The sequence below is a fragment of the Urocitellus parryii genome, chromosome 15 (genome assembly GCF_045843805.1).
Source record: "Urocitellus parryii isolate mUroPar1 chromosome 15, mUroPar1.hap1, whole genome shotgun sequence".
Taxonomy (NCBI): Eukaryota; Metazoa; Chordata; class Mammalia; order Rodentia; family Sciuridae; genus Urocitellus; species Urocitellus parryii.
In genome coordinates, this window is record NC_135545.1 from 6,829,443 (window position 1) to 6,856,190 (window position 26,748).

The 26,748-nt window shown below is 47.3% G+C and overlaps 3 protein-coding genes and 1 non-coding gene across 7 annotated transcripts in view; 2 read left to right on the forward strand and 2 right to left on the reverse strand.

Moving 5' to 3' along the window:
• Atf5 (activating transcription factor 5) lies at positions 1-4,330 on the reverse strand. 3 transcript variants are annotated; one of them, XM_026406250.2, is made up of 3 exons: positions 4,100-4,330; positions 2,606-2,899; positions 1-1,368 (listed from the first exon to the last, which is right to left on the reverse strand). In XM_026406250.2, exons 2-3 carry the CDS (start codon positions 2,781-2,783, stop codon positions 680-682), a joined length of 867 nt encoding a protein of 288 aa, XP_026262035.2. In that variant the 5' UTR covers positions 2,784-2,899; positions 4,100-4,330; the 3' UTR covers positions 1-679. The 3 variants fall into 3 exon arrangements, with proteins under 3 accessions (XP_026262035.2, XP_026262036.2, XP_077649517.1); XM_026406251.2 differs by lacking the exon at positions 4,100-4,330 and adding an exon at positions 3,840-3,907; XM_077793391.1 differs by lacking the exon at positions 4,100-4,330 and adding an exon at positions 3,655-3,825.
• Il4i1 (interleukin 4 induced 1) overlaps positions 2,782-26,748 on the forward strand; it is a 39,243-nt gene continuing 15,276 nt past the window's right edge. The window contains exons 1-2 of the mRNA XM_026406214.2: positions 2,782-2,905; positions 4,028-4,174. Of these exons, the coding sequence (XP_026261999.2) occupies positions 2,782-2,905; positions 4,028-4,174 (271 nt within the window). The remainder of the gene's footprint in view (positions 2,906-4,027; positions 4,175-26,748) is intronic.
• Nup62 (nucleoporin 62) lies at positions 3,985-26,411 on the forward strand. 2 transcript variants are annotated; one of them, XM_077793390.1, is made up of 3 exons: positions 4,116-4,174; positions 12,624-12,724; positions 23,954-26,411. In XM_077793390.1, the coding sequence occupies exon 3, from the start codon at positions 24,017-24,019 to the stop codon at positions 25,577-25,579; it is 1,563 nt and encodes a 520-aa protein (XP_077649516.1). In that variant the 5' UTR covers positions 4,116-4,174; positions 12,624-12,724; positions 23,954-24,016; the 3' UTR covers positions 25,580-26,411. The 2 variants fall into 2 exon arrangements, with proteins under 2 accessions (XP_026262033.2, XP_077649516.1); XM_026406248.2 differs by lacking the exon at positions 12,624-12,724 and having other exon boundaries at positions 3,985-4,174.
• On the reverse strand, positions 16,401-16,501 carry LOC113195051 (small nucleolar RNA U13). The gene has a single exon (XR_003302359.2). It is a non-coding gene; the product is annotated as a small nucleolar RNA U13 (small nucleolar RNA).

A 26,748-nucleotide genomic window follows, 5' to 3' on the forward strand; every position in this document is an offset into this window, starting at 1 on the left:
CGACTTCTCCAAAGACGAAACACACAGGTCAGAGAAAACTCCACTTTTATTTCTGCTCACAATCTCCCAAAGGATCACACCCCCTCACCTAGATGCAGCCCCTCCCCACAAACCTTCACAAAACACTGATTTTTCTCCCAGAGCTAAATGATCCCCCAGTCACTAACTATAGCCATCCCCCTTCCTCCCCATTGGCCTGCAGATCTGCCTGCTCTGTGTATGTGGCTCCCTCCAGGAAATGATTCCCAAGGACACTTGGCTTGCTTTTTCACCTATATTACATGGGTCCCCTTCCCCCCACTTGGGTTTTATTTGCACAGTCTCCCTGCATGTCTTCCTGGCCTCACAAGCCTGCTCTGTCTTGTAATCAGTCCACCCCACCAAGGGCACCTGCAAGAAGCCACTAATTTGAAATTTGAGAGAGCTGGGCTCCTGGCTTCCACTGCTCTGAGCTCCCTGTGGGCTCTGGCTCCTCACTGTAGTGGTGGGTGTCTATGTTGACTAAGGCTAAACATTCCCATGAGGGGCACAAAATCCAGAATAGGCAAGAGGAGACAAGGACAAAAGCAGGTGTGTGGGGGGAGCAGAATAAAGACAGAGGCCAAGGGATGCAGGAGGACCCCAGGACAAAAATGGACCTGAGCTGATGAGCAGCCCCTAGAACCCAAAGGCCTAGCCCCTAGCTGCTGCGGGTCCTCTGGCTGCGGGCCTTATACACCTCGATGAGCAAGTCCTTGACGTACTGGATTTCCCGCTCCACCGACTCAGCCCTCTCCCTCAGCTCCCGGTTCCTCGCCTCCAGCCCCTGGCACTCGCCTTCCAGGGCCTCGCCCTCTGCCCGTTTCCTCTGGCGGTACCTCAGAGCTGCTGACTTGTTCTGGTCTCTCTTCTTCTGCTTGCGGTCCCCTCGGGCGGTAGCAGGATTTGGATAGGGAGTTGGGCGAGAGGACTGAGGAGGAGGAGGAGGAGGAGGAGGAGGAGGAGGAGGCGGCGGCTGCTGCTGCTGCTGAGGTGGGGCCAGGGGCACCAAGCCCACATCCCCCTGTCCAACCTCGCTGCGGCAGTAGATGGCCAGCAGGTCAAGGGTATCCAGGGCAGGGGGCTGGGGGAGGTCAAAAGTGGGGAAGGGGAGGGGGAGGGAGGGTGGTGGTGGTGGTGGTGGTGGTGGTGAAGGTGGAGGGAGGAGTGGGCCCTCAAGGAAGAAGTCTTCCATCTGCTCCAGCTCCTTCTTGAGCAGAGAAGCCATGGCTTCCAGGTCAGGGGGAGGTGGGGAAGGTGGGGGCAGGGCACCTGGGGGCAAGGGAGCCTCCAGGGGGAGGAGGGCTGTAAAGTCAACTCGCTCAGTCATCCAGTCAGAGAAGCCGTCACCTAGGGAGTGGAGGGGGAACATAAAGTGCCCTGAGTTCCTGGGTCCTCCACCCAATCAAGTGATCACTTATATGTCTGTCTCAGGCTCATTTGTCTTATTCAACCAGTCAACCAACTAAAGTCATCAAACCAGTCAACAAGCCACACAGTAAAGGAACAAATGAACCAGTCAACCAAATAACCAATCAGTCATCCAACCAACCATCAAGGAATCAATCAACTAACCAATCAACCCATTAACTAATTTTAGTTGAAGAACAAAAGAGTCAACCAAATAATGACCCCATTGTCAATAAAACAGTCAACCAACCATTTTTTCAATCATCTGGTACACTCTTTCCTGAAGGCCTATATCTGTAGTTTCTCCAATTTATTCTCTATTCTTAAAAGGCAAGCAAGATCACATCACACCCAAACACACACACACCATTTCAGTTTTCTTCATTTCTCCTTTTTTTGAGACTGGGTCTAGTTCAGGCTAGCCTTGAACTTCTGGGCTCCACAATCTTCCTGCCTCCAGCCTCCCAAGCAGCTAGGAACACAAGCACATGCTACCATATCTGGATATTTAGTAATTATTGAAAACCCACTATGTGCCAAGCATTTGGGATATAGTAATGGATATGTTAATTTTTGCATCAGGATCCCTGCATATGCTCTTCTCTCCCCTGAAATGTTCTTTCTTTGGTCTTTTCATGCTTACTTCTTCTCATCCTTTAGGCCTCCGTCTAAACATGACCTCCTACTTGGTGGTTTCCTGGCTACCTGAACTCTGAACCAGGAGGCTGCTGAGGTGGGGCGAGGGGCATCAAGCACACATCCCCCTGCTCAACCTCCCTGCAGCAGGAGATGGCTAGCAGGTCAAGGGAATCCAGGACAGAGGGCTGGGGGAGGTCAAAAGTGGGGAAGGGGAGGAGGAGGGAACATGCTTGTGGGGGGAAGAAGGTGGGGGGAGGAGTGGGGCCTCATTTTTAAGTGACTGCTGTGTTTTCCACTTCTCCCAATACATCATCTTTTGTCTCTTGCCTGTTTCCCCACTACACTGTGAGCTCCAAGAGGGGACAGGGATCATGTTACTTTTGCTCCCTGCTTTATCTCTGGCACCTAAACAGTGCCTGGCACATTGTAGGCCCTCAATAAATACTCATCAAATGAACAAGTAAAGGAATGATGAATTCTTCCTTTCCCCCATCCCCAAGCCCCTAGCACACTCCATTCCAAATCCACCTGCCCTTACCTGCCAGAGGCTCTCCTCCCCCTGGAAGCCCGCCCTCCAGGGCTCCCCCAAGGACCTCATAGGGGCCCAGGGGGGCAGGGGCCAGGGGGAGTTTCCCATAGTCTACCAGCCAGCCCAGTCCGCTAGCTGGGACCAGGGCCCTGTCTAGCTCCAGCCCCAGGGTCGCCAGGAGTGACATGACTGTGGCACAGGCGCTGGGCACCGAAGGCAGAAGAGGTTACACCAACAGCTGGGAGGAGGCTCTGTGGGCTGCTCAGCTGGGCAAAGACAGGCACCAAGGCAAAAGTGGAGTACCTGCACGTGAGACAAGAGGGTATCATGTCACAGTGAAAGGAAAACCAAGCCACACCCCATGCCAATGGGGCTCCTCCCTCCCCCTTCCAAGGGAGGTTTGGAACCAAGTCTTGTCCCTTCTGAATTCTAAATCTGCCCTTTCTTTCTCCAAATTTCTGACTCCCACCCATTCCCAAGGGAATTCTTTTCTTTTGATTCCCCAAGGTCCACCTCTTCCCCCGATACAGAACCCTAATGGTTTCTCAAGGGAATTACCTTGAGCCCCTCCCACCCACTTCATAATATTCTTCATAAAAAAATTCAATCCCAGGGGAATTTTCTTCCAGCCATGCTCTTTCCTCTAAAATACTTCCATTAGGCCCAATTCCCTTCCTAGATTCCATCCCAAATCAGTTCCCAGGGGAATTCTCCATGCCCTGTCCCTTCATCAAGGTCATCCACTCCAATTCCACTTTTCTCTTTCAACTTTAAGGCGACTTCGGCTGTCCCCACAAGCCCCCCCCCCTCCTCACAAGGACTTCCCCTAAGAGCCTCTTCGCTAAAGCTGTGGACTTAGCTCCATCCCCTTAATGACAGGTGGCTCCTACGCCCCGCCCTCAGTACTGTCAATCTAGGCTACTCCGTGCCCCAGCAGATGTCTGCTTGAAATAAGGGAGTAAAACTGTGAGCCAGACGAGCCACGTGGAGACCGGGAGACGGAAAGGGAGGGGCCGAGAACAGCAGCCCAACCCCCACCCCTCGTGCGGTTCTCTTGCCGAGCGTTAAAGCGCATGCTCCGTTCCTGGAGTCGTTCATTGTTCTTGCAGGCCTCAGCCGCCCTGGGGATCAATGCGCATGTGCAACCGTTTATAGCCCACCCCTCATAGTACAGGGTTCTGGTGGGCTCATGCGCAGGAGCACCGCGCGTGGACGAAATCGTTCAGAGGAAAAAAACAACTACCCCTTCTGGAGGCTGGTGCGCAGGCGCAATCGCACGCGGGCCGACCTTAAACAGCAACTCCCTGAAAGAACTCACCCTCCCCCCACCACTCGGGCCAAGTGCGCATGCTCAGCCGCGCGCCGACGGCCGTCGTCCCTCTTCTGCGCCTGCGCGACCGTGATTCCCTGCCGGCGTCTCCCCACCCTAAGGCCCTGTTGGAGTGCCGCGAGCTGCTAAAGGGCGGGAAAGGCAGTTGAAGAGAGGCGCGAGCGGCTACTCACTCCATGGCTGTGGAAAGGAGAGGCGGCGGCTGCCTCGATTGAAGAAAGACGGTGGAAGCGGAGAGCGTTGGCGCGGTAAGCGCGGAGAGGAGCTGGGGGCACTAACGGGTCGCGGCTACAGAGCCATGGCCGAGGCTACGCGGGGGGAGGCGGCGTCTCGGTAGCGTGAGGAGAGGCTGTTGATCAGAGGACGGGGAATGAGGCAACCTCGGGGACTGGGGACAGATATACAGGGGGCGGCGCAGCACGGCCCGCTCGGATCCTTCCGCGCCCCGCCTCCGCGCGGCCCCAACGGGAGGCGATCCGGCCTCCTCTCCTGGATTCACGAATCTGAACCCCAACCCCCAACGGCCTGTGGGGTTCGCGGGTCTACCCCCTTTGACCTGGGGGCGGTCCCCCTCCTTATAACTCTGAAGTTGCCACCTTCCCGTTGACTCTAGGGTCGAGTTCCTTGCTTGACTCCTAAGTCCTGGCCCCCTTTCCTCTTTATGGTTTTGGAGATCTGGCCCCATCCTCTACCTCAAACTCGCAACAGTTCATTTCTATAAAATGAGGATAAAAATCAACTCTACTTGGCGGACTTCTTTGTGGAAATCAGACTAGGTGATGTCAGCGAAGCCCTAAGCAGAGAGCTTGGCTCCTCCGTTCCTGTTTAAGGTATTTTATTATTAATAACAACTCTAAGATCCAGTCTCATTCTAGGGCCCTCCTTTGCCCCCAGACAGTTGACCATCCAACACCATCCTGAAGATAGTCATTCTCACATCTCTAGTGAAATTGGGACAGAGTGGCGTGACCAATGCTCAGCCCGTTCCTCCACAGAGCTTCAGGTCCCAGTGTTCTTTTCTCCACCCCCGATCACCTTTTAAAGAGAGGGACCATGATAACCATCCTTCATGTTTCTCCTCATGCCTTGGCCCTCCACCAGCCTGGGTGGGTGTGAGTCTTTCCTCTGTCGCAGAAACCCCTTCCTTTCCCACCCTGCATCCAGCTACATTAGAACATTGCACATAGGGTTTAGCTTTTTTTCCGTGGCAGTTAAGAAACCGACTTCAAGATACAAAGAAGGTAGGGGAACCAGTGGTGGTGGTGCACACCTATGATCCCAGCCACTCTGGGGGCTAAGGCAGGAGTATTGCAAGTTCAAGGCCAGCCTTAACAACTTAGGGAGACGCTGTCTCAAAAAAAGAACTGGGGATGTAGCTTAACAGTAAAGCGCCCAAAGTTCATGCCCCAATACTGAAGGTGGGGGGCAGGACTCCATTTTCTTGGGCCTGTAGGGGCTATATTATAACATAGGCAGTATAGTGTAGAAGTTAAAATGATTCTGGAGCCAGGTTATTTGTGTTTAAACCCTGCACCACACTTGCCAGCTGTTATGACCATGACAGTTTTCTTTCACTATGGCTGTTTTCTCTGTAGTTAAAAAGTGATAGTTATAGTACCCTTTAGGCTGTTATGAGGATGAAGTGAGTGGTTTAGTCCACATTAAGCCTTTATAGACTAGTGCCTAGCATATAATAGGTGCTGCATTATCATTATCATTGAGGTGGATATGTTCTGTCTTTGCTGCTAACTAGTGAAAACTGATTGCTGGGCATGGTGGCACATGCCTATAATTCCAGCTAACTCAGGGTGCTGAAGCAGGAGGATTGCAAATTTGAGGCCAGCCTCAGCAACTACATTCCCAGCCCATAGGTCTTGTTTAGAAAAGTTACAAAGATATTTCTTCATGCCCTCACCCAGTTTTCCCCCTTGTTAACATCCTGTATTATTACTAGGACACATTTGTCTCAAACATTAATTAGTGCATTACCTTTGACTAAATGCCACTCTGTTCCAATTTCACTAGTGGTTCCCTAATGCCTTTGTTTTCTGTTAACTGGGAAAACCAAGTGCAAAAATAAAAAGTAAACAAAAATGAAAAAAAAAAAAAAAACAAGTGTAATCGTGCTTGTTGGTGATCCCAGCTACTCGGGAAGCTGAGGAAGGAGGATTGCAAATTCAAGGCCAACCTCACCAATTTAGTGAGAGCGAGCCTCAAGTAAAATAGGGCTGGGAGGTTGTTCAGTGGTAGAGTGCTCCTGGGGTTCAGTCTGCAGTACAGTATAAACAACCCCCCCCCAAAAAAAAAAAAAAAAAACTAGACATGCCCTTTCTCAGTAGGGGAATCTTGTTTCTGGCTATATGTGGCAAGTACTAACTGAGAAGGTAATGGTGCCAGGATTCTGGCCCCTCTGTTTCATCCTCTTGTGCCCTTTTCTCTCTCTCAGCTACCTGTGCTGCTACCTAAGCAGTTTGACTTAGTTTTGCTGAGTGGGTGCCAGTTCACACACTTAGCTATCCAGCCTTTCCTAGCATATTCTAGTTTGTGATGGTGAGTTATCAGTGGCTCCCTGCCACCCCAGCTCTTAGAATCCTGATCCCTTACCAATATCTGTTCCTGACCTAGACCCTCTGGACTCAGATGCCTTGACCTCTCCCAGCCTCACAAAGTCCTCTAGGGTCCAGGTGCCCAACTCTTCAGCTCTGGTAGGAGTTTGGAGCAAGGGTGGGGCTGCTGGGGACTCTTTTTCAGTGCGGAGGGGCCTAGCTTGGGGAGTGAGGTGGCAGTTGCAGTCAGGTTGCATCAGCCCTGGCTCCTTGAAGGGGAGGGGGAGTAAAGGAATTCTCTGGGGGCCTCTGAGCACCTGGCAGTGGCTCCTGGGTAGCAGAACTCTGGATAACAGCAAGGATCCAGCACAGCAAGGGAGCAGGGGTGCAAAGGGGGAGGGAGACTAGCCATCTGCAGGACCCTGATAACCTGAGACTTGATGCCAAAAAAGGGCCTCACATCACAGAAGCCCCCAAATTGGCTTTCAGGAGACAAGACTGAAACCTCAAGAGATAAAGGGGGTTGTGCAGAATCAATTACTCCTTAAATAGAGCCCAGGTATCATGGTGCTGCACAGCTTCCAGGACCCCCATGAGACCTTTAAGCCTAGACCTTCAACTCAGATTGCTGCTGCTCACAATTGCCAAATTCTATTGATCTCCACTTGCCCCTTGCCATCCTGTCTGCCCTCGAGAAGGCCCTTTTCACCTGCCCTATTGCAGCAATCTCTCGCTGGTTTCCTAATCTGGGTAGCTTAGCCTGATAGAAAACACTTTTGAATTTTGTGTCTGATGGATTAATGTTCTGGTCCTGAACTTACAGCATTTAGTTCTAGTTAGGGTTAGAAGCAAAGGTCTGCTGTGCCTAAGCCTCAGTTGCCTTCTGCAGAGTGGGTCAGAGCAAGCCTGCTAGATTCATATCCTAGCTCTGCTCCTCTTTGACCCTTGGTAAGTATCATTATCTCTGATTATTTCCTCACTCATAAAATGGGGCTAAGAAGACCCACCTCATAGGGTAGTGATGTACATTAATATATGTAAAATGCCTAAAACAGAGCTGGGTATGTGGGAGGTACCCTCTGAGCATTAGATCTTTTTGGATAAGATGCCAGGTGCTGGAGGATTAAGGACATGTCACAGGTAAAACCCAGTTCTTACTATGAACTCAGGGTCTGTACATGCTTCTTTCTCTTTCCATTCCCTTTACACTTTGTACTGCTTTCGGAGCCATCTCAGAGACAGATGTTAGTGTACATGATTGATGCCCCAAACGCTTACAGTGTGTCACTAACTTCCTCTTTGCTAGAATTGTTCACCACAATTCCTAACCCTGTGCAATCACCTCCATGAGTGTAAATACATTTCTAATGAGTTGCACTTGCACAAAGGCTGAAGAATTTGCTCTCCTGGTCACTGATCAATGCCAGGAAAGGTAACTGGGTCACACAGGCCATGGGGGCAGGAGTTGGAGGTGGGTATCCTGATAAACAAGGGCAGGAAGGCCAAGGCCTGCTTAGCTGGGGAAAGAACAGTGCAGGGAGGGGGCTGGGCAGGCAGAGCACAGGCTGCCGCGTGGCCCAGTGGCTCAGAGTCCTCCAGAGCCCCTCCCCTGCCCTCAGATTACCTCAGCCCCTCTTCAGAAGTAGTCACAGCTCTCAGAGACTGGTTAGGCCCATGTTCCTGACCAGCTTTGGCATCTTGAATGTTACCAACTATATTAGTTTCTTCTTATTGCTGTGATAGGTTGCCACAAATTCAGTGGCTCAGAACAACACACCTTTACTGCCTGATGATGCAAGAGGACAGAACTCTATTCTCTTGAGACTCTAAGAGAAAATCTGTGTCCTAGTCCTTATTAGTTTCTAGAGGCTGCCTCATTCTTTGGCTTTTGGCTTCTTCCTCTCATCACTCTAGCTTCTTTCATTGTCATACCTCTTTTTTTTTTTTTCCTTAGAGAGAGTGAGGGGGGGGAGAGAGAGGAGAGAGAGAGAGAGAGAATTTTTAATATTTATTTTTTAGTTCTCGGCGGACACAACATCTTTGTTGGTATGTGGTGCTGAGGATCGAACCCGGGCCGCACGCATGCCAGGCGAGTGCGCTACCGCTTGAGCCACATCCCCAGCCCTGTCATACCTCTTCATTTTCCTCCTCTCCCTCTAATGAAGACTCTGATTGCATTTAGAGCCTGCCTAGATAATTCAGGATAATTTCTGCATCAAAGATTCTTAATTTAATCATGTCTGCACAGAGTCAATAAGGTAATTGGGGCTAGGACATAGACAACTTTGGGCAGCTGTTATTCAGCCTACATACCCTTCCTCTCATAGTCTGTTTCCTTATCTGGCAGGTAAAGAATGGGCCAGGCCTGGGTGCATCCTCCCTTGCATCTCCACAGGGACTGGAAATGGGAAAAGAACAGGGCAGACTGATGACAGTTGACAGCCTAATGTTCTGGAGCCCAGAATGCCATCACTAATTGTGTAGCTCCACCCCTCTGTGCCATGGTTACCTGATCCGGAAAATGAGGACAATGGCAGAACTCCCTCAGAGGGCAGTGATTAGGGTCAGAGTTAACACATGGGAAGGTCTAGACCAATGTCTGGCTCAGCAAGTATGAGCTGCCCCAAGACAGGGCTATCACAGACCCAGAAAGAGGAGTGGGCCCCCAAAGCACAGGGACCACCTGGAAGGCACAGATACTACTTGGGGACAACCTTTTATACTAGGCAGCAACACCAGACTAACAGTACAGATTTTACAAGAGGGGTTGGAAATTAAGATATATTTTTTTTTAATCTAGCATTAACAAGTACTTAAGAAAAAAAACTCCCAGCTGACAAATCATGAGTGTGTCTAGGGCTCAGGTTGTGGGCCGTTGTGACCTTCATGTTCAGTGATTTCCCTTTCCCAATTTTGCAATCCTCTCTGGTCATAGCAGAGAGCCAGGTGCTTATTATACAGAGTCACTGAGAATTGGGATCAGGCCCCTCTCTGCTGGATTTAGGACTGAAAAGGAACAGGGTCTCATTCAGTTATGGGCCAACTCTGAGTAAAGTTTGGCAAGACAACACTTGTGAGGAAAAGGTACTTGTTGGAAGAAGAGGCTTAGTACCCTGTCTGTTTCTTATCAGCCCTCCATGCCTCAGTCAGAGGCCACCAGGACCACATCTTATTGCAGGGAGAGATCCACAGAGGCCCTGGGGGGTGGGGCATCTCATGGAGTGTTAGGAAGGGCTGTGTCAGGTGATTTGGCAGGTTCAGAAAGGGGGGCTTTGCTCTGGGTTGGATGTTTCCACTGTGGAGACAGGAGGACTGCTTGGAGCCAGTGCTGTAGTTTGTTAGGAAGCACAGATAAGCTCTGAGCCAGGGGTGAGTGATCATTTTTGTAGTTTGGAAAGCTTTCATGTTTTTGTCTTAAGATTTGATTCCAAGAGTGTCTTTTCTCAGTGTACCATGGTCACAGTGGTCTTGTCTGATGTTAGCGTCCAGCAGGAGAGCACCAGGGCCTAGACATTTGGGCTGTTCTTCTGTTTCTCACAGCGGATAACGTGCATCTTGCCAATATGGAAAGGGGGATGAGAGAGCTGACAGGACTGAGAGGTAGCTCCCCTCATTTGGCAGGCCATGATGCATGTTCCCACAGGGGCACTTGGGCATGGAGGAAAAGTATCTGCGCCTGGACCCAGCCAGTTCTCGTGGGCTGGACAGTCTTAATGGAAGCTGAAGGGAGAGAAGAAGAGGAGGGAACCACAATGTGACGACCTCACAGGACCCCTGGGCTCTTTGCTGTTCCCTCAGCAGTATTGTGGACACTACCTGTGGAGAAGGTTGAGAGTCATAACACTGAGCCTTAGGTCTGCTAGATCAAGTCCTTTGATACTTTTTCTGACCTTTGTACCTGCCCCTACCATGGAGCAGGAACTCCAGAAACAGAGCAATTGAGGGGCAAGAGCAGCTGATACCCCTCTTGCCTTACTTCTATGCCATGAGGCAGATAAGGTGAATTGGATTCAAACTGGGCTGGAAGATCATGGAGATGACCTAAGATGTCGTCAGAGACTTGACATAGGGTGGTGGTGGTAGGGAGTGGAAAAATGTCATATTGGAGAGACAGGAGAGGCTTAGTAACGGTTAGAAGCTCAGCCCTGGAACCAAACAGCCTAGATCAGAGTTGTAACCATAGTGCAGGTAAAGCCCTGAAAACAGGACCCAGCACCCAACAGATGCCTTTGGAATATTAGTGTGGTGATTCTACCCAGAGGCCAGGATAGAAACTGTGGTTGGGTCTAGTTCTCAGAATCAAAGCCACCCCACCCCCACCTCTGGTTGCTTTCACCTAGTTCCCTGAGAGGCTTCCTCCACAATAACCGTTGCTCCCACAGCCTGACTTGGATGCTTTCCTCCCTCCTCACTGACATCGCTGCTCCTCCCCTGGGAAACTGGTGTTGAGAGGAGAGAGGCCCAGGAGGGAGCACAGTGATGTGCAGTTCTCCACCCACCACCCCCATAACTTTTTTTAAAAGTTGCCCCTTCTCAGGTCTCTGTCCTATCCAGGCCTTGCTATGTTCCCTATGGAACCTCCTGATGGCCTGCATAAGTGACCAGTGCATTCAATTCCAGTTTCTTCCTGGTTGAGCCTGTTCTCAAACAGCATTACCAGCCACTGTAAGAGAAAGTATGGTCCTGTCTTTAGAACAGCCTGACTCCTGCCCACCTCTGCAGCCTCACTGTTACCCTTGACCTGACCTTCCTAGCATGCTGTGGTTATTGGTTGGTTTGTTTAATGTATAAGCCACATCTGCTTCTCAAAGTATACAATTCAGTGGTTTCTATTACATTCACAAAGTTGTGCAGCCACTTCTACAATCAATTTTAGAATATTATCATCACTCCAAAAAGAAGCCCTTGGCCATTATCTCTCACTTTTTTCCTGCCTAGCCCTAGGCAACGATAATCTACTTCCTGTTCATAGATTTACCTATTCTAGACATTTCATTTAGTTTTTGGCTTCTTTACTCAAAATCATGTTTCTCTGTGTGTGTGACGCACGCATGCACCCTGGGAGTCGAATGGTTGAGCTCAATTTTTAAATTTTTAACCTCCCCATCCCCCCACCCTTTTTTTGGGGGGGGGGCAACAGGGTCTCACTAAATTGCTGAAACTGTCTGGGATTTGCAATCCTGCCTCAGCTTCCCAAATCTCTGGGATTTTAGGCGTGTGTCATCACACCCAGTTCAACATCATGTTTTGAAGGTACATCTGCAATGAAGCATATATCAATGCTTCATGACTTTTTTTTTTTTTTTTTGGTACTAGAGATTGAATCTTAACCTTAATCTCTGAGCTATATCTCCAGCCGGGTTTGTTTGTTTATTTGTTTGTTTTTAATATTGCAGATGGGACACAGTGCTTTTATTTTGTGGGGGTTTTTTTGTGTCTTTTTTTTTTTTTTTTTTTTTTTTGGTGGTGCTGGGGATAAAACCCAAGGGCCTTGTTCATGCAAGACAATGCTTTTATTTTATTCATTTATTTTTATGTGGTGCTGACCTCACACATGCTGGGCAAGTGCTCTACCATTGATCTACAATCCCAGCCCCCTTCTTATTTATTTATTTTAAAACTTTTATCAATTTGTTTTAATATGTTAGTAAATGAATCTTTCATTTTTTAAATTTTAATTTGTTAAATATGACAGCAGAATGCATTATAATTCATATTACACATACAGGGCACAATTTTCATATTTTTGGTTATACACTATTTTTTTATTTTTGAGACAGGTTCATGCTAAGTTGCCGACAGGTAAGCTTGCTGACTTTGAGCTTGCAATCTTCCTGCCTCAGCCTCCCTAGTCACTAAGATTACAGGCGTGTGCCACTGCACCCAGCATCAGTGCTTCATTCCTTTTTTAGACTGGATAATATTCTATTATATGGATGTGCTACATTTTTGTTTATCCCTTCATCGGTGGACATTAGGATTATTTCTACATCGGGGCTCTTACAAATAATGTTACTGTCCTGTGAAGATGCATGTACAGGTTTTTGTGTGGACACGTTCCCCCCCCCCTCTGGGGGGGGGGCTACTGGGGATTGAGCTCAGGCATCAACCACTGAGCCACATCCCCAGCCCTAATTTGTATTTTATTTAGAGATAAGCCTTCACTGAGTTGCTTAGTGCCTCACTTTTGCTGAAGCTGGCTGTGAACCGGTGATTCTCCTGTCTCAGCCTCCCAAGCCTCTGGGATTACAGGTGTGTGCCACCGTGTCTGGCTGGACATGTGTTTTTATTTCTCTTAAATGGTACCTATAGGGTAACTGTTTGATCTCTTGAGAAACTGCCAGACTTTTCCAAAATGGCTGCATCATTTAACATATTTAATGTATCCTCCAACAAGGAATGCTGATTACAAGTTTCTCTATATTATTAACAATACTGTTGCTATCTTTTTTAAATAGAATCACCTTTGTGGATGTGAAGTGGTATCCCATTGTTTTTCTTTGGGGGGGGGTGTACTGGGAATTGAACTAACTCGGGTACTCAACCACTGAGCCACTTCCCCAGCCCCCCCCCCTTTTATTTTATTTATTTAGAGACAGGGTCTCTCAGAGTTGCTTAGGGCCTTACTAAGTTGCTGAGGCTGCCTCTTGTCTCAGCCTCCCTAGCTGCATTACATGCATTACAGGCGTGCACCACCACACCTGGTTGTACATTGTGGTTTTGATTTGTGTTTTCCTGGTAGCTAATAATGTCAAGCATCTTATCACATGCTCATCAGCCATATGTATATTTTCTTTGGCATTCTTTGTTTTCCTGTCCCCAAGGCAATAGGCCTTTGCCCATCTGAGCTTTTGCTTAGAATGACATAGTTGACCTAACTTAGACTTGGATTGCCTTTCCTCCACTTTCTATGATCCCTCCCTTCACACATCCCCCAGGGAAAGTTAATCTCCACTGCTCCCAGAGTTTCCAGTAGTTTTTAACAAAACTCTTATAGTATCCAACATATTGTCCTATAGTTTACCTTTCTGTCTTTTATCTCCAGTAACTTTGAATTATTTGAGGACCGGGACCTTGTATCCTGCCTTTGACACTTATGTTGATATTGAGGAAGCCACTTAATTCTAAAAAGAACATGCTAAGGGTGCTTACCTCTGGGGGAAGGGTTGAGAAATAAATGAGCTAGTCACTAAAGTTTTTAGCAGTATGCTTGGCACAAAGCAATCTCTGGAGCTTGTGTGTTTTACTGAGCATTTACTGAGTGCCCACAGTGGGAACATCAGACAAAAAATAAACAAGATCCAAAAAGTAAGGATGTGTTTCATGTGACCCCTGAGTCCTAAGGATAAACAAGGATAGGTATTCAGGAGTGTTGGGGGATGAGGGGATTTTAGTTTTGCATAGGTTTAAATTGAGTCAGGGAAAGACCTCAAAGTAAGTGACATTTTAGCCATGGCCTAAGGAAGTAAGGGAGTTCCTCTTCAGGGAAAGCAGCATTCCAGAGATAAGGAACCACAGATGCAAACCTTCTGGGGCAGGAGTGGTTTGAGCAAGTCCAAAGTATAAGCAGGAAACCTCAAGCTAGACTAGAATGAAGGAGTTAAAGGCAGCATAGTGGACGAAGGCACCTTACATTTATGTGCAAGTTCTTGTTTGAAGACCTGTTTTCAGTCCTGATATGTTTTTCTTTAATCACATTTGAATAACACTGTTTCTTGAGGGCAGTAGCCATGCCATATTGGTTTTGGAACAGGGGGATTAAACCCAGGGGTATTTAACCACTGAGCCACACCCCAGCCCTTTTTGTATTTTAGAGACAGGGCCTCACTGAGTTGCTTAGTACCTTGGTGACTCTCCTATCTCAGCCTCCCAAGCCACCAAGGTTACAGGTGTGCACCATCACGCCCAGCTGACATATTGTTTTTATTGACTCAGCACAGAGCTGAATCTGTCCTAAGTTTCAGTGGATGTTTGTTGAATGAATGAGGTATATTTGTGAATTATTCAACATATGCCAGCACATGGTGGGTGCTGAGTGGCTAATGCCTTTTATCATTATTTTTAGTAAATACAACTGATACTTTAGATTGGAAATTTTGTAATTTCAGGTGCTTAACTGGTTGGAAGGAAGTGTATCTCTCCGGTACTGCTCATTATTAGAATGAACAGGTACAGGAAGGGTGGAGGGCAGTTTGATAGTCTCTGGGAAACTCAGAATGTAGGTAGCATGCTAGCAATTCTGCTTCTCAGGATCTGTCCTGGGAAAACATCTATAGCTTGTGTCAAAGATGTGTACAGGATACTTACAAGTTCTAAGTTTCCATCGTAAAGGAATAGGTAAAATGTGATAAGTCTCTACAGTGGTCTGATTGACAGCATTAGAAGGAATTAAAATCAAACTGTAGAATGATGCTTTACAGTATGACAGCCTATGTATTAGCAAAGACACATAAAAACGTTCTGGCTATGACTGCCTACAGATAAACAGAGGAAAGATACACAGCAGGTTTTTGTTTGTTACCGGAGATTGAACCCAGCAGTGCTTAACCACTGAGCCACATCCCCAGCCTGTTTTTATTTTTAAAGAGGGTCTTGCTTTAAACTTGTGATTCTCCTGCCTCAGCCTTCCAAGCTCCTTGGATTATATGCATGTGCCACTATGCCCTGCTACACAGTAGCTTTTTAACAGGGGTTACCTCACAGGTGTTGTGGACCAGAGTGTAAGGTAGTGTTCAAGGGAGGATTAGTTTTATCAGTAATGGCTCTAAAAAATATGCCTAAAGAAATGACTTATCAATTATATAGTTAAAATTTATATGTTAAAAATGTCGTTGGGTGGGATTTTTTCAGTACAATAAAGAAAACAATCTTAGCAAAGAGGTAGGGTTCCAGCACTAGAGCATTCCTCAGATATCTTCCAGTTCTATTATTTTTACATTAAGAGTGGTGGTTCTAGACTCCTTAGGAGCAAGGCACATTGGCATGGACCTGTACTTGGGAGGTCGAAACAGGAGGATCATTTGAGCCCAGAAATTCAAGACCAGCTTTTGCAACATAGTGAGACCCTCTGTTTAAAAAAACAAAAAACAGACCAGCACAGTGGCACATGCCTATAATCCCAGCGGCTTGGGAGGCTAAGACAGGAAGATCCCGAGTTCAAAGCCATCCTCAGCAAAAGTGAGGCACAAAGCAACTCAGACCCTGTCTCTAAATAAAATACAAAATAGGCTGGGGTTGTGGCTCAGTGATTGAGTGACCCTGAGTTCAATCCCAGGCACCATCACCTCCCACTCCCCACCAAAAAAAAAAATTCTTAAGATCTACTCCTGTGATTGTTTCCTGGCTTCTTTACCATGTATGTCTAAGCTGATTGGCGTTCCCTTGGGGAAAATTGCTATTTGTCCCACCACCTGAGCTCCTTAGGTGCAGCTGGGCCTCAGGAGTAGGAAAGAAGATATAATTGCTTATTAGTTGTGACTTCTTGGGAAAGAGTATTTTTCAAGGCAAAGAGGGAAGAACAGAAGGTTGAGGACCTCGAAGAATCCAAGAGTCATTTAGGTACCACTCTATGCAGCAGGTGACAGACATAGTTTGGGAGCCTCAGACAGGTCAGTGCCTCTCTGAAAAACTCAATTTCCTTTTCTACCCAATGGGGAGAACAGGCCTGGTAAGATAAATTAAATGAAAAAATAACAGTGCATCTAGGATGCTGTTTCTTAGATACAAACAGACTACAAATTGTGAATTTGCTTGAGTGTACAGAAAATCTCTAGAAAGAAGCACAGAAAACAACTTGTCTCCAGGAGCGAAAGCTAAGTGGCTTGGGACAGAGAACCAGAGTATTCCTTTTTGTACCTTTTCTTCATAGAATTATGAGGACCTGCTCATAGAATTAACAGAGTAGTTTTTTGTTTGTTTGTTTTAATTTTATATGTTAGGTAATGTGTGCATGTTATGCAAGGTTTAGTGGAAGATACATCTCACAGAACGTGTGAACACTCAATCATCATACTTAGGAACAGAAAGGATCAGGTTTGTCATTTTTAAAGCCCATCAGTGTGTCATTGAGGTGGTTGAGAAATGGGTCAGGTATGGTAAGGCCTCTATGGTAGGTAGCATGCAGGAACACATGAACGTTTCAATGGTAAGTGTCTGAACATGCTCTAAAGATTCCTGTGATTCATTCTGGAGAAAAAAGATGAAACACAGCCTAAGCCACTAGGATCTCCTGTCAGGAACCAGGATGAGTCGGCCTGGTGGAACCCTCTTGTGGCCTACTACCACCCACACTCATGCTCTGGTCTAGCCGCACAGGCCTTTCTACTGCAGAACCTGCCCGGCAATGCCTGCCTTTCCTCTGAATTGCTTTCTCTTCCAAGAGCATTGGCACCTCTGCTTTGGCTGAGGTCTTAATAAGGTGCTTCTTGTTCATCAGTTGGTTTCCATTCTTGAAATCAGGCTCTGAGCTGATCGTCCCTTGAGCTTCTAGGGTTTTCTTTGACAGGAGGGAGAGGGAGAAGCTCATTCAAAGGATATTTATGATAAATGGATAGCAAGTCCTATTTGACATGCTGGGTTTGCTGGCTGGTGATGTGCTGCCCAGTGAATATGCTCAAATGGACAAAAGATGGGATTTTGGACAGGTAATCCCTCCAGAAACACAGGTAGCAAAGGTGCAGGCCCATCACCAATGTGGTAGGGCAAGTGAGGGAAGGTGATGCCCAAGAGTGAGTGAGTGTTTATTTTTCATTTTGAGACAGGGTCTCACTAAGTTGTCCAGGCTGGCCTCAAACTTGTCATCCTTTTGTCTCAGCCTTTTCAGTAGTTAGAATTACTCTTCCACAATTTTTATTTTATTATTTTTTTGGTAGTGGGGATTGAACCCAGCAGCTGGGCTTAACCACTGAGCAACATACTCAGCCCTTTTTAGAGATAAGGCCTTGATAAGTTGCTGAGGCTTGGCCTTGAACTTGGGCACCTCCTGCTTCAGCCTCCCAAGTTGCTGGAATTATGGTTGTGTGCCACTGTGCCTTGCAGGAACAAGCCTTTATTCCCCTCTGTGTTGTCATCACCTTACTCATGGTAGTACTGAGTGAATTATTAAAGTAAACAATTCAGGTAAAGTTAAGTTGGAGTGGCAAAACAACTTAAGATGGAGGTGAGTTAGTAGAACTGAGTAGTGGTTGGCAATGACAGAAGAGAACCATGGTTCCCAAGCTGGGGGGTGGGATGAATCTGTAGGTCACAATCCCAGGTGGGTCTTTCCTCAGCTCCCAGATGATATGAATGTTCTGAAACACAAGAACAGATATATGAGGAGTGGCAAGAGGACCAGTAATCCAGGAGAGCCACAGGTTGCTTCAGCTGTGCCATCCAGCCCTGAGCACCTGGTGCAAGCATTCCCTTCCGCTTTACCAGGAGATGCACCACTTCCTTAGTTTGGGTTCCTCTTTGCTTCCTCTGGCACCCTTGGCTTCTCTTAGGAAAATTCTCCCTGATGGTAAAAATGGAAATGCCTGTGTCAGAGTTCAAGCTAGCTTGCATTTGTGAGAAACTCTCCAAGTCTTGGCTGTCAGTTACTTTGTTTATCAAAGTCACATTGTGCACATTTTTCAAATTGTGATTCTCTCACCTCTGATCTTACCAGGTCAGACTTTGAGCTCTCAGCCAGACCATTGCCCTTGCCTTAATCTAGTGCTCCCTAATTTCTGGCCATAATAACCCCTACCCCTTACAGTCCCTGTGGCTCCCTCAACAAAAAGTTTAAGTTACTAGACTAATATTTGTGACTCTGCTGATTTCTCCTACCACATCTTGTGTAACTATGTCCTCAAGACCACCCTCAGGCTCAGTGATTCACTACAATTCACCGAGCTCAGCAAAGCTGTTATACTTGTGGCCAGTTTTTTACAGCAAGAGGCCACAAACTAAAATCAGCCAAGGGGAGAGGTGCATAGGTGTGAAGCACAAGCTTCCAGGTGTTGCTCTTTTGGAGTTCATGGACAGCATTTAGTGCTCCCGGCAACAACATGTGGCAGCACATGTGGAGTACAGGTGCTGTTTGACTTAACATGATGCTGTGTCCTGAGAAAATCCATCATAAGTTGAAAATGGATGAAGTATGCCTAACCTGAACAAGCTGGTTTAGCTGCACTGCACACTTCAGATTACTGTCATGATTGAAGGGTTGACTGCAAACAACCCCTGGTTGGTTGCTGTCCAGCATCTCAAGAGAGGATCATTCCATGTGTCACCAGCCTGGGAAAAGAGCAAAAGTTTAAGTACAGTTTATGTTGAATTCATATCACTTTTACACCATTGCAAAGTCAAAAGAAGTTGTAAGTTGAACCAGGCATGGTTGTGCAGGCCTGTAATCCTAGGAGGTTGAGGCCAGAGGATCACAAGTTCAAAGTCATGCTTAGCAACTCAGCTAAGCCCTCAATAACTTAGTGAGACCCTGTCTCAAAATAAAAAGGGCAAGTTTTAAGTAGAACCATTGTAAATAAGGGACTGTTTGTAGTGTTAACCAGGGAAGCTCACCTAAACCTTGGTATCTAAAGTTCTGTGGGGGATCAGTTCCACTGGCAAGGAATATCTTGCACGGGTGCTCTCTCGTCCAGTGAGGAGGCCCACAGAACAGGGTAGATGAGAGTGTGGCTGTGGAGTCAATATTCAAGACCTTGGGAGACCAAGCAGGAAGCAGGTCTGATTTTATTGCACAGTTTCCATATATACTCAGGCAGTAGCTAAGCAGATTACAGGCAGCCACCAATACAATTTCTGCTAACTGTCCTTGCAGCGACCAATCAAGGAGTGGGCCATGGAGCAAGCACAGGGATTACAACACATGGCCTCACACCCAGGGCTTGGCCTGCCGCTCAGACGCCCTTAACATATGCCATCTATGCAGTACTCCATGCATTTGTCCCTACAATATCTTTATGGATAAATTTAGATATTCAGTGCTCAATGTCCACTATAAATCATTGTTGGTGTGGACTACCTGGAATGGCCTAAGGCCACAGGGGAATCAAGACACTTTCTGTTTTCCAGGGTCTTAGAGGTTCTCTCCTAGGAGCTGGGCAAGAGCAAGTCTACTTAGAATGTTTACGGTCTGCACAGCTCACACCTGCCAGGTCAACCCTTCACTGCACATCCACTGCCCCTCTTGCCACCCCAGATCCCTTCACACCCCAGAAACACCTGCTGTTTCAGGCTCTGTTGTGTTTACACAGGATCTTCCCTGACCTGGATGACCTCCCCTCCCTACCCAGCTCCTGGTTGGCCCTGACAACCCTGATTCTTTCAACACTCCCTGGAACCTGGTCCTGAAGCTCACATTTGACATATCTCTTGACCACCTTGATCGCAGGAGCCATGGCTTAGCTCACAACTCTGGCCCTCATAGTCCTTATTGACAAGATGGACCTACCCTGAAGTTTGCTTTCAGGAGTGAATAATAATCTGTCAGAAGAATGTACAACAGGGTTGGATCAGCATGTGTGCACCACAGGAATAGATCCTGGCTCCTATATTGTTGGAAAACTGATGGAGCACTTAATTAGTGGTGAGCCATTACACCAATCAAGCCCGCAAGTTTTTTTCTCTTGTAGTCTACTAAGATTGTTTTTTGTTGTTTTCCTCTTCATAGTACTGGGTGTTTTAACTCTGAACTACATCCTAGCCGCCTTTTTTTGTTTTGTTCGAGACTGTTGTATTAAGTTGCCTAGGCTGCCTCAAACTCTTACGATTCTTCTGCCTCAGTCTCCTGCTTCATTGGGATTATAGTCTTTTTTGTTTTGTTTTGTTGGTGCCAGGCATTGAACCCAGGCACTCAACCACTGAGCCACATCCCCAGCCCTTTTTTATATTTTAGAGATGGGGTCTCACTAAGTTGCTGAGACTGGCCTTGAACTCATGATCCTTCTGCCTCAGCCTCCCCGGCTGCTGGGATTACAGACATGCACGACCGCACCTGGCTCTTGCAGTCTTTTAATAGTAGTTAAGAACTTTTTATAAATATTCTTTTTTTTTTAATTTTTTTTTTAAAGAGAGAGGAGAGAGAGAGAGAATTTTTTTTTTAATATTTTTTAGTTCTTGGCGGACACAACATCTTTGTTGGTATGTGGTGCTGAGGATCGAACCCGGGCCGCACGCATGCCAGGCGAGCGCGCTACCGATTGAGCCACATCCCCAGCCCTATAAATATTCTTTTGAAAAATTTAGCTTCAACTTATTAATAGCAAAAGCTCTCAAACTGAGTTCTTGAGAACTGAGACATAAGTTAGCCAGTCAGCTATTTTTGGCTTCTAATAACAAACCCTACTCAAGGTGGCTCAGTGTGGTCTTACACAAGAAGGTCTGGGAGCTGAGACATCTGCCATGGCCTCTGGAGAATAAAGGGACTTTTTATGGGGAGGGCGGGGGAATACCAGATAAAGAACCCAGGGGCACTTAACCATGGAGCCACATCCCAGCCTTTTTTTTTCCCCCATTTTTATTTAATTAAACTTATTTATTTTGTGGTGCTGGAGATTGAACCCATGGCCTGCCTTGTGCATGCAAGGCAAGCACTCTATCACCTGAGCTATATCTCCAGCCCTGCCTTTTTTTATTTTTTGAGATGGTCTTGTTAAGTTGCTGAGGCTGGCCTTGAACTTGGTATCCTTCTGCCTCCTCTTGAGTCGCTAGGATTACAGGCATGCATCATCGTGCCCAGTATGAAGGAATCTTTTACAGAATTTCCTAGGATAGCTTTGTAAAAATGACAAGGCCAGGATTCCACCTCCAGAGAGTTGACCTTTGACCTGGCAGTTTTGCATGTTTTGAGTGCTCCCAGGTAGTGCCCCTGGGCAGCCAGTTGAGATCTACTGGCTTAGACTAGGCCAATCCAGCATGGTGACCGTGGGGACATCTCCCACATGGCTGTATGGAAAAAATAGGGGATTATGAGGAAAGCAAAGGATACAGTAAAAGGGATGAGGACAGCTGTAGGAGGTTTACAAAGTTGTTAGAGTTGGAGTCAGCTGCCCCAGAAAGCTCTAAGAATTGACATTTGTTGCCCAAGGATGCACTGAATGGTGTTAACAAACTGTGAATTCATACTAAACTTGAGGTCAGCCACACCCAGGGTCTTTTACGGAAGAACTTCACAGCTGGTGTTTACGGTACCTCCCAGTCCCTTTTCTCACCATCTTCCAGAGGTATCCACAATGTGAAAATGCAGTTTTGTTTTTGCCTTGTGGCCACAGTGATAGTGAGCACCCTGGCTTGTACCCTTCCTATGTTGGGAAGGTACCCCACTTCCTATGTTGGGAAGGTCTCCCCAGATGGTACCCCACTTTTCCTGGGGAGAGAACTGAGCTCAGAGGTTTGCTGAACCTTGTTATCCAAGGACAGGAGAGTGATTTGAGTCCCACCTCGGATCTACCAGGCATCTTCTACTTCAGAACCATATTCGTTTCCTTTGACTGCTCTCACAAATTACCATAAACTTAGTGGCTTGAACACACATTGGTTCTTGTATAGTTCTGCAGGTCAGAAGTCCAAAGTTAAGTTTATAGGGCCAAATCAAAGTATGAGCAGGCCTGGTTCTTCTAGAGGCTGCAGAGGAGAAACTGTTTCCCTGCTTTTCCTTTGGTCAGGGACCCCTTTCTCCATTTTTTATTTAAAGCACATCAGTTCAATCTCTGCTTCCATCATCACATGGCCTTCTCTTTTCCCATCAAATTTCCCTCTGCATCCATCTTATAGTATCACATGTGGTTACGTTTGGGCCGTCTGGATATCCAGGATAATTTCCCCATTACAAGATTTATTTTTGTGTGTGTGTGTGTGTGTGTGTGTGCGTGCGTGTGTTTTTTGTTTGTTTTTTGGTCTTTTTTTGTTGTTGTTGTACTGGGGATTGATTGAAACCAATTTTGAGATAAGATCTCACTAAGTTGTTTAAGGTCTTGCTAAGTTAGAGGCTAGCCTCAAACTTGACTTCTGCCTCATGTATTGCCATGCCAGGCCCCATTACAAGATTCTAAATCATATCTACGTAGTCCCTTTTGCTGTGTATGGTGATGTACTCCCAGTGGACACATTGGAGGGTCATTATACTGTCTCCCACACCAAACTCTATTGGAAACCAATTAGGGGTCCTTACTTACTGCCTACCTGGAAAGATTATACTCTAATGCCTTGACCAGGCCTGTGTGGTTTACACATGCCGCCTTTAACTAGGCTGTGGTCCCCTCCTACCTGGTCTAGGGTCCCCTTCCCCATCATCTTTGAGGCAATATGACAGAAAGCCAGCCTAGGATGGCTTGTTTAATTCATTAACTCAGTGTATCCCATTCAGATTGTGATTATAAAAATTGGCTGTGAGTCCACTAGTTCCTTATAATGAATTCATACTCTGTAATTTGGTTCTTTCAAAAACCAAGGCCTGAAGGTCATGTGGCACATATCTGTGATCCCAGCTACTTAGGAGGTTGAGGCAGAAGGATCACAAGTTGGAGGCCATTAATATCTTAGTGAGATCCTCAGTAACTTATTAAGATTCTGTCTCAAAATAAAAAGGGCTGGGTGTGTAGCTCAGTGGTAAACAATCCTGGGTTCAGTCCCCAGTACCAAAATAAAGTGAATGGAGATGTTCTGGCCCTGGGAGCTTCTGGGTTGTTCTTTATCCTTCTCCCTTCTCTCTCCCCAAACCCATCACTCTGTTGGCAACTCATTGTTTCCCACTGCAGATGGCTAAGAAGATGCCCAGGGGAAAGCCTAGATACATACCCACTGTGGCTACATCTGCAAATAAAAGAAGTTATTGCCTTTTAGCCTGGTGGAAAACCCTAGATTGGCTGACCACATCTCACTTTATTCCTGAGCCAGTCACCATATCCAGAGGCATTTAGTGCCCTGATTAAGCATTCAGGTCTCACACCCATCCAAGAATGACATAGGCTCCAGCCTGCCCTGTGTCCCCTGAAGTTGTAAGGGATGTGCCAGAGCCAACCTCTCAGCAGCATGAGCCAGATCAGTTCCCAAATGCTCTGTTTATAGCCAACAGGAGAACCTCACTGAGTCCCACCTTGGGAACAGGTCCCAAAGGTGTTATTTTGTATCCTCCTAGTTTCATTCACTGGAAGTGCCTCCATTTGGACCTCCTCATGGGGGCTGAGTTCACTTGAGGGTCGGTCTCCCACTTTGTCCCTACAGTGGAAGGCTCCCACTGTCCTGAACATGTTTGCACACTACCCAGACACACATAGCTTGTAGCACCTGAACTCTTGGAGCATGGATTAGTGCTTCCTTTGCTAGTTTAGCAGAGTCTAGTTAGGGTTATACAGAAGGAAGAGGAAGGGTTGCTGCCTATTTTGTAATTGTCTAGCCCCACCACCCTCCAAACCAAGCATGCTCCATCATGCCATTGAGGTTGCCTTTTCATAACTGCCATCTGATCATGTTGCTTCCTCTGCTTTAAAAATCTTCCCCAAGGTTGCAGACGCTGTTGGATTTGCTTGGAAGCTGGAGTAGCTGCTGCCACCAGAGTCTGGAGTCATGAGCGGGTTTAATTTTGGAGGCACTGGGGCTCCTACAGGCGGGTTCACATTTGGCACTGCAAAGACAGTAACAACCACCCCTGCAACGGGTTTTTCTTTCTCTGCTTCGGGCACTGGAGGGTTTAACTTTGGGACTTCCTCACAGCCAACTACAACCACCCCTTCAACTGGTCTGTTCTCACTCACTACCCAAGCTCCAGCAACACAGTCCTCAGGGTTCACATTTGGAACAACTCCTGCCTCTGGAGGAACTGGCTTTTCCTTAGGAATCAATGCTCCAAAGCTAAATTTGAGCAATACAACTACCAGCCCAGCCACAGGGAACCCCAGTGGCTTTTGGCTTGGCAGCAGCACCCTTACCAATGCCATATCAAGCACTGTTACCTCCAGCCAGGGGGCAGCACCCACTGGTTTTGTGTTTGGCTCCTCTACCACCTCTGCAGCCCCATCCACCACATCTGGAGGGTTCTCCTTCACTGGTGGAAGCACGTCCCAGACTGGAACCTCTGGTTTCAACATTGGCTCCGTTGGCAGTTCTGCCCAGCCCACCGCACTGTCTGGATTACCCTTCACTCCAGCAGCACCAGCAACCACTGGAGCAGGGACCACACAGCCAGCTGCTCCCACACCCACTGCTGCCACCACCAGTGCAGGGCCTACTCTCTTTGCCTCAATAGCAACTGCTCCCACTTCATCCAGCACCACAGGGCTCTCCCTCTGTGCCCCAGCAACCACTGCCGGAGCTTCTGGAGCTGGTACACTGGGGTTTAGCTTAAAGGCTCCTGGAGCAGCTTCTGGTGCCTCCACAGTAACATCCTCTTCCAGTACCACCACCACCACCACCACCACTTCTACTGGCTTTGCCTTGAATTTAAAACCACTGGTGCCAAGTGGGATCCCCAGCAATGTACCAGCTGCTGTGACAGCTCCACCTGGCACCAGTACAGCTGCTGGAGCAGCCACCTGTCCTGTGATGACCTATGCGCAGCTGGAGAGCTTGATCAACAAGTGGAGCCTGGAACTGGAGGACCAGGAACGGCACTTCCTTCAGCAGGCCACCCAGGTCAATGCCTGGGACCGCACCCTGATTGAAAATGGGGAGAAGATCACCAGCCTGCACCGGGAAGTAGAGAAGGTGAAGCTGGATCAGAAGCGGCTGGACCAAGAGCTTGACTTCATCCTATCGCAACAGAAGGAGCTGGAAGACCTGCTGAGCCCACTGGAGGAGTCAGTCAAGGAACAGAGCGGGACCATCTACCTGCAGCATGCTGACGAGGAGCGTGAGAAGACCTACAAGTTGGCTGAGAACATTGATGCACAGCTGAAACGTATGGCCCAGGACCTCAAGGATATCATCGAGCATCTGAACACATCTGGAGGCCCTGCCGACACCAGTGACCCTCTACAGCAGATCTGCAAGATCCTCAATGCACACATGGACTCTCTGCAGTGGATTGACCAGAATTCAGCCCTGCTGCAGAGGAAGGTGGAAGAAGTGACCAAAGTGTGCGAAGGGCGTCGCAAGGAGCAGGAGCGCAGCTTCCGAATCACCTTTGACTGAATGCAGGCCTCTTTAGGGCCATGGATTTGGGGCAGCGGGATGGGGGTCATGTTGTGTTTCAGTGAAATAACTTTCTTTCAAATTACTGTGCTGTTGAGAGAATGGTTCTGTGGTTGGACTTTTCCCATTAGCAAATAGGAAATATTCTGAGTCCTCTGGTCCAGGCAGCAACATAGTGGGTGGTTTTTGTGTTATATTTGTATCTTTGGCCCCTCTCACCTACTACAACCACCCACCTCTTCCTTCTTGTTCCAGCCAAGTGATGGAGAAATGCTCATTCACTGAAGAACAATCTATTCCCTATCCAGGGTTTGTGTTTGGCAGCCACTCTGTCCAACTCAGTCTTGGGTGTGCTGAAAAAAGACTAAGGTTACTCCCTGTCATTTGAGGAGATGGCAGCCTGGTCTTGGAGTGCAAGACGTAAGCTCATGAAAATTAACCACCAAGACAAAAAAAAAATGGAACTGACAATGGGATAGAGAGTTTCAGAGGAGGAGATGGTCCCTCGGGGTCCACAAGGGATGACAAAAGGTCAGAATTCACATCCAGAGGCCTCCCTTTGCCTGGTTAATATGCATGTTAATCCTCCAGGACTTGCTTTAGGCTTGCTACCTCCTGGAAACCTCTTGATTGTGCAAAGCTGGGTTAGGTAACCATCCTGGGGTCCCCTTAGGACACCAGCTAGCATTTCACACTGTATTGTGTTGACTGTGTGCTTCTCTATCTCACCATTAGATTGTGAGCTCCTGTGGGCAGAGACTGACTGTCATTCCCCTTTGTGTCCCCATCACAGTCCTGTCACATGTTCAATAAACAATGAAGATAAAACTCAGCATGTTACTCTACAAAAGTACCTGTTAATGTGTAATATGGCCTGAGTTGCCAGAGGCAGCCACAGACTTGGTTCTGCTCTCTTCCCATTGCCAAAGTTAACTTAGTCGTGGTAAGATCCAGTGTCTTGAAGGCCAAAGCCAGTTAGTTGGTTGTATTCCAGTTGTCTTTCATATCTTGTCTTTGTACTTTGCTGCATTCTTTGAAATACCTGTGATGGTATGTTGCTTTCCTAAATAAAGTGTATTGTGAAATAAAATCTGCTATTTGGGTAAATATTAGAAGGAGAGAGTTGCTTTTCAGTTTGAAAAGCAGAAACAAGCAAAACTACACTGTTT

Coding starts and splice junctions, on each gene's coding strand:
- Atf5 (XM_026406250.2), bottom strand. CDS start 2,783: ATGTCACTCCTGGCGACCCTGGGGCTGGAGCTAGACAGGGCCCTGGTC. Junction 1,369..2,605: donor GGGAGGAGAGCCTCTGGCAG/GTAAGGGCAGGT, acceptor TCCACTCCCTAG/GTGACGGCTTCTCTGACTGG.
- Nup62 (XM_026406248.2), top strand. CDS start 24,017: ATGAGCGGGTTTAATTTTGGAGGCACTGGGGCTCCTACAGGCGGGTTC.